The 11,191-nt window shown below is 55.3% G+C and overlaps 1 protein-coding gene across 1 annotated transcript in view; it reads left to right on the top strand.

The window, feature by feature from the left end:
* Positions 1-6,252: 6,252 nt before the first annotated feature.
* Positions 6,253-11,191, top strand: part of ANO2 (anoctamin 2) — a gene marked incomplete at its 5' end in the record, with an annotated part of 318,386 nt that continues 313,447 nt past the window's right edge. Inside the window, 3 exons of the mRNA XM_082849511.1 lie at positions 6,253-6,304; positions 6,571-6,755; positions 7,922-8,248. Of these exons, the coding sequence (XP_082705637.1) occupies positions 6,253-6,304; positions 6,571-6,755; positions 7,922-8,248 (564 nt within the window). The remainder of the gene's footprint in view (positions 6,305-6,570; positions 6,756-7,921; positions 8,249-11,191) is intronic.

Below are 11,191 nucleotides of genomic sequence, written 5' to 3'. Positions count from 1 at the left end.
CCAGTGGCGGGAGGCCAGCTAGCTCTTCCTCATCCAGGTTCAAGGCCGGGATGCAGACTGTGGCGGTGTCATCCTCAGGAAGCGGGTGTTTGAACATCGGGAGAGAGAGGGCTGGTTTTTTTTCTTCTTCTTTTTTTTTTTTTTGCGGTACGCGGGCCTCTCACTGTTGTGGCCTCTCCCGTTGCGGAGCACAGGCTCCGGACGCGCAGGCTCAGCGGCCATGGCTCACGGGCCCAGCCGCTCCGCGGCACGTGGGATCTTCCCAGACCGGGGCACGAACCCGCGTCCCGCATCGGCAGGCGGACTCCCAACCACTGCGCCACCAGGGAAGCCCCGAGAGGGCTGTTTTTGAGCGAGGCCGTGAGAAGAGCAGAGGTGAGGAGACAGATCTGCAGATGGTCCTTTCGTGGGGAGGGGACTGGAGGGTGGTCCCTCTGTCACTTTGACTGCATTTGGGGGCTGAGAAAGGTGACATTCAGCAGGACCTATGGGGCAAGGGGTGGGGCGATCAGCAGGGCCGTTGGGTCCAAATTTTGAGCTTAGAATATCAAATTTTGACTGTTGTCCCGGGTCAAATTCATGCAGGAAAGCAGGGTGAGACCTCGGAGGAAGGGTTGACTCTGAAATGAAATCCATCCATCCCTGGATTCTCGGGGAGGCTCTGGGTGAGCCTCTCAAAATCTGAAAGCGCCCAGGTTGCTCTGAGACTTCCCGAGGGCCTGCCCGTCAGCAGGACCACCCCTGCTCGGTGTCTTGTCCTTGGCCTGGGAGGGTGTGGGCGCTCTGTCCCCCTCAGGGCAGCCCTGGCCTGTCTGGTTTTGCCAGAGGTAGCGGCCTCAGAAGGCTGGTGACGGGGGCTGCCCTCTTTTTCTGGGCATCTCACACTCACCTGCCAGCGGTCAGCAATGAGACAGCAGTGATGCCATGAGGGAAACTTCGAGGATAAGCCCTGCTGCCTGGAAGTCCAGTTCCCACAGGAAACCTCTTCTTGCTGCTGTCTCTCTCAGAGGCTCCGGAAATTTCTCAGGCCCTGATGACTCATGTCACCCTCCTGTGTGCCTGGGGCGCCCACTGCTCTTTCTCTGCCCAGCCTGGCACTGCCTTGCTTTTGACGGTGTCTCCTGGTCCCTTTGCTCCAGTTTTCCCACCATCACCTACTGCCTGAGCTTTTCTCACTCTCACTAGCTCGTCACATCCTCCTGTTGCCCGTCTGCCCTTCTAGCTCTGAACCTTTGCTGGGACCCGGAAGATTGCTGACACACTGTCTGAGAGGTGTGGCATGATTTGAAGGGTCTGGAAACCACTCCCGCCTTTCAGCACCTCCCCCTCACCTACCTGGGTGCACAGTGCCCACCATTAGATGGTGTTCCTTCAGGCGAAGGCCCCTGCCCTGTGAATATGCGGGTCTGCAGAGCCTTTCAGGTTTTCAAAATGCTGTCACTCAGATTATCTCAGGATGTCAGCACGGGTTATTTGTACTTTGGGGTAGGTTAGCTTCTTCGCCATGGCAGTGAGGGGGAGGTAGTGGATGGGGGGTGGGGTGGGTGCAGGCTTACAATATGGGGACCCAGGCTGGGGAGGGGCCTTGGGCAGCCCAGGGAAGGGACAACAAAAGGGCAGGACCGCAAAACAAGTTCTCTCTGTTCTTCCATTTAGATTTGGGCTGTTCCCTGCCCCAAGCCTCTGTTCTTTTCTCTCAAAATCTCCAATCCTACTCATTCTCCGTCTGCCTCTGTAGCACAACCTGAGGTGCCTGCAGGCCTACTGGGTGATGGAGCTTAGATCCAACTAGGAGGGGTGGAGTTCATCCTGGAAATACCTGGCTCTCCAGGGTAAAGAAGTGTGTGGTGGTCCCAGATGAGTAAGGAAACCAGCTCCCCTGTAGCGATGGGGGTGGACAGCAGGGGCTTCTCCCGTCTCATCCAGGAATCCAAGAGGAAGCACATAGTAACCAGCAGACGGGGGCAGGGGGGAGTGGAGCAGAGAAGTCTGGGTGGGCAGAGACGGACGGAAGGGCAGGCACTGCAGCCCCAAAGTGGGACTCGTTCACAATCCTCTCATTTTCTGCAGCTCACAAGCTTCCAAGGAATTTTAATCTTCCTCTTGTTCTATCATCACACTCCCCTATGAAGAAAGGAACAAAATGACCCCCTCCCCCCAACGATGGAAGGAAAAACTAAGCTCAGAGAAAAGACAGTATTTTTCCAGAACTGTGGCCATGCCAGGACGAGGCACCCAGGGTCCTCCTGGCTTGGTGTGGAGGCTGCTCCTGGGAGGGTCATGGGGTGGGGGGGACGTGGCTAGGTCGACCCTCGTGCTTCTCAGGTGGTCTGGGCTACCCCCGTGTAGTCCCAAATCACGGTCTGGTATTTATTGATGTTTTATTCTCGGTCTGACAAAGACTGTCCACCGTGGCCTTGGACCATCACTCGGACAGGCTGCAGGTGCCTCCAAACCGCGAGCCGAGACCAGGGTGGCCCTCCTTCCCTCATCTCCTCCCGCCCCGCAGAAGGGCAGCCCCTAAGCAAGTGCCCCTGTGGCGCCACTGCCCTTCAGCGTCTCCACAGATGGAGCAACTCAGAATATTGAGAAAAACTCAAGTTCCAAAGAGATGAGGGGTAGGAAGCAGGGCAGGAACAAGGTTGGAGAATCCATGTCCCACCTTCTAGTTCATGGTAAAGATTTTATACTCAGGCAGTGGGACCCTTTGAAGGGCTTTGAGAGGGAGGGTGGAGTAAAGTGATGTCTAATTTTGAGGGATCCCTCTAAGGGTGGAGGAGGAGGATGGACGGGGGGCAGATGTGGATGTGCTCCTGCCCAGGGGGGCCACCCCTGTCCATGCTCAGCGGGGGGCCTCTGGTCATTTCCATCTGGTCACACTTGGACAAGGTGTGGAGGGCTCTCCTCTCCCGCCACCCTAATGCTCCTGGAGGCTTATGAGGGTCCAGACAATTGGAAGATGGGCTACTCACATATGGGGTGGTCATTTGGGGACCTGAGCAGAGGTTTGGGATATAGAAGGAGTCCCTTAGACTGGACAGTCACGGGTTGTCACCAGTGGGTTATCTTCCCTCAGTGACGCCAGACAATCAGGGCTGCGGCTTGAGTCCCGCTCTCTACGGCTCCCTGCTGACCAGTGGGGTCCACTGCCTGAAGCTCGGAGGCCTTCCTCGGCCAACTTGACGTTTGTCTGTGTGGCCTACACCTCCGCCTACACCTCCCTCTGCACCAGCTCAGCTTGTAGCATCTCAATCATGTCTGGGGTGGAAGGAGATTAACTCTGCTTGTAGTATCTGAATATTCCTGTCTCACCTTGATTAGTAGCTTTTCTGAAACAAGAATGTGCTGTGTTTGGGTTTTCTGGGTTCCTAAGGACCAAAATTGCAGGTGGCCTGGAGCTAGAGGAAGAAGCATGTTCCAGCCAGCAGGAAGAATCTATGCAAGGTCCTGGCAGGGAGGCAGTGTGCTGCATCAGAGAGACTGACAGCATGAACTATGGCTGGAACTCAGAGCTCCACCAGGACACGGGACAGATGAGGCAGAGACGTGAACAGGCCAGACTCCACAGGGTCTCACAGCCCAAGAACGTGGGAAGCACCAGAATTCTCCACACAAGAGGCATCATGGCCTGATTGACATTTTGAAAGGACCCCCTTGGGGGGAACAGTGGTGGGGAGCAAGGATGGCAGTGGGGGGGTGTTGGGAGAGTGTGGAGTAAGACAGGTGAGCAAGGATGGTAAGTTGGACCAGGCTAAGGTGGTCCTGGAGGTGGTGGAAAACAGATGGATTTAGGAGGTATTTCAGGGGTGAAATTCACAGGCTCCATCACAAATCGGACCTGGGCTGTGAAGGATGAAGGCTGTCAGGGCTGCCTTCAGATTTCTGGTTCGTGGACTGAGCGATGGTGGTAGCATTCATAGCGATGGGGATACTGAAAAAGTGTCGCGTTGTGGAGAAGGTCGTAAGTTTGGTTCTGGACGTGTTGACTTTGACGGGCCTCTGAAACATCCAAGCAGAGATGCCAGGTGGGCAGCAGGGTGTATGGGTCTGGTGGCTAGAGAAGAGTCGTTGTGAAAGGTTAAGTTTAGAGAGTCATTGGCTTAGAGGTGATAATTAAAGTCATTGGCCTGGATGCGAGTTCCCAGGAAAAGAGCTGAGTGTAGAGAGGAGGCCCCAGGTCCAGGCCTTGTGAAAATGCATCTAGTTGATCCAGAGACGGTAAGCTATGCCTCGCCCTCATGGCACCCTACCATTCTGACTCCAGTTCCAGTGTGTGGGTTTTTTCCCCACACCAAGCAGTTCTGCAACACCAGCTGGGTGTCCTACAATTCAACTCATTTCCGACACTGTCTACCTGGAGACAGCATCGGATTGCACAGGTTAAAGGGTCGGAAGGGGGCACTGAAAGTTCCACCCTCTCATCACAAGGTTGGTTCCCCTGGCAACCAGCCCCCTTCCTTAGGTTACAGAGGGGCTTTCCAAAAGTCACCTTATTAACACAGCAAAAGACACCTTGATCGTTCTCCACATTTAAGGAGTTCTAAGGGTTTTAGGAGCTCTGTACAAGCAACAGAATGAAGACCAAACTGTCTGTTTCTTATAATAAGTCACAGTGTCACAGCCCCAGAGCCCAGGAGGGGAGCTAAGCCGCAAGCACCCATGGATCTCTTGCTCAAGGCAGCTTGTGCTAAGAGCAGAGGGAAGGCCGTGGAAGGAAAATCAAAGTGGAGTCGGTGTTGCTAAGAGAGCTCTCTAAAATGTCATTATTGCCTGGAATGGCTTTCTGGAGCTGGAATGGCTGAACCGTATGCTGTGCTCTAATCACTGGTTGTGGGGAGGAGGTGGGCGTGAAAACATGGCCCCAGGCAGCCGTGATCCACGTGTCAGAGGGCAAGTGGAGGGGCCAGCCAGGATGGCCAGCGGAGCCCTGGAGGCCAGCCTCAGAGCCCAGGTGGCACCTTTAGGGGACGGTGGCTCCCGGTCAGTGGTTTGACAGAAGCTTTAGGCTGATCTGAACCTGAGCTACCCAGCTCACAGTTGTGTGACTGTGAATCGCTGTCGAGGAAAGGTGGACGCTGACTGGGCATGCCCGTTATCACCTGCCCAGGTAGGCATCAGGATGGCTCCGGCTGTTTAGACAGGCACACGGAGGTTTCCAGGCCTTCCCTGGGGTGCAGAGGCCTGTTCTCAGTTCTGCCCTGGGCAGAAAGGCACAAGGGGAGAGGGATTAGCAAGACTGGGGACCAAGGAAGGAAGCCCGTCCCCTGATACCCTGAGCTGGAGGCCCCCCACCCCCCATCACACCACCAGCACGATTGCCCACTCCTGCCCCTCTGTGTTCTGTCCTCTGCCTTCCAGATGCTTCAAGACCCAGCTTCAGGTTCAATTCCTCCTGAAGCCACTTTGACTTTCCACCTTTCTGGTCTCCCTCAGTATAGACCAGAGCCCACAGTCTAGAAACAAATTATGGAATCTTTACTTGCTTGTCATAATTGCGTTTCCTGCACATCAGGGGTATCTTCACAAAGAGATGATACATTTCTTAAGCACAGGGACCCAATGTCCCAGTTCTCCCGAAACTGCCTGGCAGAGAGCTGGGCACATAGCCGTCTGCTCCACAAGCCGGTAACTGCCCAGAGGTTCCGTTTCAAGAGACCAGGAAGAGCTGCTTTTATACATTTGTTCGATCATTCATTCATTCATTTGGCAGGGTCTAGGGGCTGAGCTGGATGTATAAGGTGTGATTTCTGCTCACGCAGAGTTTAAAGTGAAAACATACGAACAATGACAGTAGCCACTTTTTTATTGCACACCCGTAGTCGGATGGCTGTCCGGGTGCTTTGCACGTGTATCTCTCATTCTCACTCTCACTCCATCCTACAAGTTAGGACTTCTCCTTATTTTACAGTTGAAGAAGCAGGCTCAGAGGCCTCAGAGCCAGCATGTGACAGAGCTGAGGTGTCAGCCCAGGGGCCCTGAAGGGCTGCTCTGGGGGGGCCAGGGGGCAGCAGGGGCATGGGGACCCTTCAAGGGCCCTGGAGGTCAGAGGTTGCCCCTGCCCTGCACCCACTCCTGGTCTGTCCTTGCTGTCTCCTCGAGGGCTGTGAGGGCTGCCAGGGTGCCTGCTGGTCTTGCTGCCTCAGGAGGGACGCTGAAGGCTAAGCCTTTGGCATTAATTCAGGCTGGCTCTCCAGGCAGTGCCCCACCCACCCTGCCCCCCGGGTGCCACCCCTCTCCGCTTGTCTGGGAATCATGAGAGATTATGACAGCCGTCATCGGGAGGAGTTCCTGCTGGTGGCTACGTGTGTGTGTGTGTGTGTGTGTGTGTGAGTGAGAGAGAGAGAGAGAGAGAGAGAGAGATGGGGACACCCCCAGCCCTGTGGCCAGCGTGAACCTGTCTAACTAAGCCTGTGACGGATGACCGGGGTGAGGGGACAGCTGTGGGGATATGTGGCCGCGGTCTCAGTTAGGGTCACCCTGGTGTCCCCGCCTCAGTGCCTCAGTTTCTCCGGGTCCCCGGGTTTCCCATCCCCTGAAGCTGCTGTCCCCCTTTGTCCTTGCCTCACACAGGTATCTCCCTGCTCCCTGGCTCGCCACGCCGGCTGTGCCCCCGGGCAGTGGTCAGAGGGGGCCAGGGCCCCAAACACGGACAGCAATGCCTCCAGGTGCCGCGTCCCGGAGCCCGGGGTCTCCAGGGCAGGCTTACCCGACGTTCCAGCCAGGCGTCCGGTGGAGGGAGGTCCCCAAACAGCTCTGTGAGTACTGGGGTAGGCGGATGGGCCGGCCTGTGCGGGGGTCCCCAGGAAGCCTGTGGACTGGGGGTTCCTCCACCTGGGAGGCAGGTGTCGGGGGAGGGGTTTCTGTTAGGACCTTTTCCTCTCCTGTCTCTCTGAGTCATGGTGACACACTGTCCCAGCAGCGCCGGGGCCCTCTGGTCAGAGGAGGACCCGGAAGGCGGGCGTGTGAAAGGCCAGGGGGCCCCGCCCATTGGTCTGCAGACTCCCGGGCTCCCCTCCCTCAGGTCGGAGGAACCAGACCTTTGCTGGGGCGGCTCCGAGGCTCTCTCCTGTGCCTGGCGCTTCATCTGGTTGCCCAGGTGACCTCTCAGGTGGCTGCAGAGGCAGCTGGGTATCAAAGCGGTAATAAACAGGGAAACACCCAAAGGGGGAGGCGGGTCCCTCCCCCCACTCGGCCTCGTGCTTTCTCCTCCTGCTCTCTCAACCTCCCACCTCGGGGAGCAGACGGGAGTGGACCGCCGCCGGCTCTGGCAGGGTCCTCGCCAGTGGCTGGAGAGGAGGAGGAGGAGGGGGAGGATGTGGGGCTGTGAGGGGCAGAGTGTACAGTGAATCCGCGTGGGGTGGGGGCAGGGGTGGGCCAGGCGGCTAGAAATCGGCCTGTGTTCCAACGGATCCAGAGAACCTGCCGGTGAGTACTGCGTGTTTGCAGGAGGGCCGCACATCTGCAAGGAGGAGGGGGTGTCGTGGTGCGTGCCGGGCGCCGCGTGTCAGAGCGTACTCGGGTGACGCGCGTGTGCACAGTGTGTGCGGGCGCGTCCGCTGGGAGGCCGAGTGCGGGATTGTGCGCATGCGCGGGAGCGGAAGTGGGGCTCTAGGCGCGAAGGGAGGCGGGCGGTGGGACGCGTGGTGTTGGCGCCGCCTGTGCATCCGGGTACCGGAGCGAGCACGTGTGCGTGGGCGCCGCAGCGGCGGGCGGCCGGGGCCCGGGCTGCACCCGGTATGGGGTGGAGGCGCCGCGGGCCCGTCGTGGCGATGAACTGGGGCCCCTCTGTCCTTTCCTTGGGGCCGGGAGGGCCTGGCTTCCAAGTCCCCTTCCCGGGGTGCAGAGCGCAAGGGCAGCCTCCCGCGCCTCTCGCCCCTCCCTCATTGGACGTCGCCGCCCGTGTCCTGTTCTCTCCGGCCAGGTCATCAAGAACTATCTGGAGGCCTGCGAGCCGCTGTCCTCGGAGCCCCGTCTGAGCCGCCTGCACTTCCACGACAACCAGAGGAAGGTCGACTACGTGCTCGTCTATCACTACCGGAAACGCGGGGCGCACCCCGACCACGGCTCCCCTGGCCACTCGCTGGCGATCGTCTCTAATGGCGAGACGAGCAAGGACCCCGACGCGGGGGCTCCCGGTGACATTGAGCCGGGGCCGCTCGACGCCCTGGAGGAGGAGAGGAAGGAGCAGCGGGAGGAGTTTGAGCACAACCTGCTGGAGGCCGGGCTGGAGCTGGAGAAGGACTTGGAGGTGAGGTCGGGCAGGTGGCAGAGGGTACGGGGTGGGATGGCTAAGCAGGCTGGGCTCCTGCAGGAAGCCTTGGCTTTGTTCTAGCGTTTGGCATTGTTGTTTTTTTTTTTTCTCTGGTGGGCAAACCAGATTTTTTTGCTCAAGGACTTGAGGAAGAGTTTTGGGATCCCAGGTGCTGGTGCTGGCGGTGGGGTGCCCATCTGCTCTGTGGAAGCTGGCTTAGTTAGAGACAGAAGACACGACATTTCTTGCTGGCTCGCCATCCTCTGGCCTTTGTAATGGTTTCCTTCGAATGAAGACCTGGTTTGCCTGTTGAATTTTGGATTAAAATTCCTGTATAGAAGAACTACATTATTAAGGAACGTGTGGGAATTCCCCGGCGGTCCAATGGTTAGGACTCCACGTTTTTCACTGCTGAGGGCGTGAGTTTGATGCTTGGTCAGGGAACTAAGATCCTGCAACCTGTGAAGCCAAAAAAAAAATAAAAAAATAAAAAAAATAAGGAATGTGCTTGCCTAGGGCCTTCAGGGAGTTGGTTATTTGGGAACTGAACATCAGATATATTTTATCAACTTGTGTATGTATTCCGACCTCTGATCAGTAGCCAGCCTATGGAAATCCATTTATCTACGTATTCGTCCGTCCGTCCGTCCATCCATCCATTTTATCACTCACTTCTCCATCCATTTCTTCACACCATACGATCCTTTAAAGATGACCTGCCTCGCCATCCCATCCAAACTCATCTCCTACCCCTCCCACCCTCCCGTGCTGGCTCCAGCCCATGGGCCTCATCTGGGTTGTGTGTTGGTCACCGTTACTTCAGGGTCTTTGCGCTGGTTGCCGCCTCTGCCTTGGGCGCCCTTCTTCAGACCTGTGCATGCTCAGGCCCTCACTACAGACTTCTGCCCGAACATTGCCTCCTTCCAGACCTCTTCCTTGACCGTCTTAGGCAGAGCACTCCCAGCCCTATCATTCTGTTCCTTGACTCTGGTTAGCTTTTCTTCGTCATACTTAGCACCTGAAATAGCACGGTAGATTTGGTTATTTTTTCATCTGTGACCCTACTGGCTCCATGAAGGCGGGGGTCTTGTTTGGTTCACTGCCGTATCCCTAGCACCTAGGACAGAGTCTGGCACATAGTAGGAGCTTAACCAGTGTTAGCTGAATAAATAAGTGATGTCCGTGAGTCTCAGGTTCCTCATTTGCAAAATAATAGACGTCCCACAGGATTGTAGTTTTATATGCCCCCTCATTAGAAGGGGCAGTGAAAACATCAAGCACGATGTCTGGTACGCAGTAGATGCTCAATAAGTACTCATTATGATTATTGAAAAGGGTGTCATGCTGAGGGGTGGGGTGACATTTTCACCAGGAACCTGTTTTGTTCCCATTAATGCCATCCCCAAACTGGAAGGGACCCCCAGAGGTCATTCACCCATTTTTTACGTGGCCCGACTCAGACCCCTTGTGCGGACCTGGGCTGCTCGCCCAGACTCTTAAACCAGGAGCCCCTTCTCTCATTATTCTTTGCACCACTGTAGGGACATTGTTCTCTTTCAGGGCTACTCGGGGCGCCCTTGCTGTGGGAATGCTGACTCTGACTTTTGGAAACCCAGAGCTTGCCTGGTGCCTCTGATTGGGGTCTGGTGGGAAGGTTTCTTTAGGTAGCGACGTGTTTGGGGGGCCATACGAGGAGCTCTTGACGTCACCACCATGGGAGGCTGCACCTTCTCTGGGTGTCAGGGAGTCAAGGAGGCTCAGGGAGCGGAGGCCTGAGCCTCGTGTGGCTGCTGAGTTGGGAGACGGCAACCTGCCCCAGAGCTGGACTCTGATCCCTGAGTCCAGATGTTCACATCCCAGGCCTGGCATCTGCCAGCCTCACGACCTTGGGCAAGTGACTCGATCCTTTTGAATCACAGTTTCCTTGTCTGTAAAAAGGGAGAAACACTACATTCTTCATTGGTTTGTGGTGAAGATGAAGTAAGACAACCAAGTAAAGTATCTAGAATAGTAACAACGAGTGTTACTGCATTGTTATTATTGAGAGTTCCCAGATTTAGCAAATAAAAACTCAAGATGCCTAGTTAAATTTGGATTCAGATTAACAGCAAATAATTTTTTTAGCTTAAGTGTGTCCCATGCAATATTGGGGACATACTTGTACTAAAAAATTATTTGTTGCTAATCTGAAATTCAAATGTAACTGTCCTTGTAACTCCTCCTACTGCTGCTAGTATCGCCGCTGTCTTTGCTGCCCTCCAGTGTGTTTCATTTTGGTTGCTATTGGATTTTCCTGGCTTTGGCTGGGAATTAGGAGGGCCCAGAGCTAGCTCTTAGGACTGACTAGTGTTAGGTGGCGCTGTGGAGTGTGTCCTGGACTGTTGTTCCTGTTGTGTACCCACCCAAAGCACCTCCCTCCTGGCCCCTACCCCGGGCTTCAAGGCTGACTTAACTGTTCTTTCTTGGGGCCTTTCCAAGCTACTCAGCCTTCCCCAAGTCCCTTCTGTCATCAGGGCCTCCACCACTCACGTAGCCATCGTGACCTACTGTCTTGCAGTGTTTTTTTTTTTTTTTTCTTTCTCGTCTAAAAATTAATTATTATTTGCTTTGGCACCTCTTATGCAGAGTTGGGTTAATTACAGTGCTCAGTCATGGTGCATTATTATCAAGGTTCTGCAAAGGTCCTTCTTGTGACTTTTCTAAATACCCCCTGCCCGTCACTCTAAACGCCTGCTCCTTCCACAGGCAATCATTCCAATGCCTCGTGTTTCTGGGAAATGCATAGTGTCATTTTCACTGTATGCAATTTGTTTTTCATTAAAAAAATAGACGTTATTGTTTAGAACAGTTTTAAGTTTACAGAAAAATTGGACAGAGAGCTCCCCTGTCCCCCACACCCAGTCTCCTCTGTTATTAATATGGTACATTTGTCACAATTAA

The sequence above is a fragment of the Leucopleurus acutus genome, assembly GCF_964270905.1.
Source record: "Leucopleurus acutus genome assembly, chromosome: 11".
Classification (NCBI taxonomy): domain Eukaryota; kingdom Metazoa; phylum Chordata; class Mammalia; order Artiodactyla; family Delphinidae; genus Leucopleurus; species Leucopleurus acutus.
The sequence above is the reverse complement of the archived record's forward strand: the minus strand, read 5'-3'. Positions and strand labels throughout refer to the sequence as shown.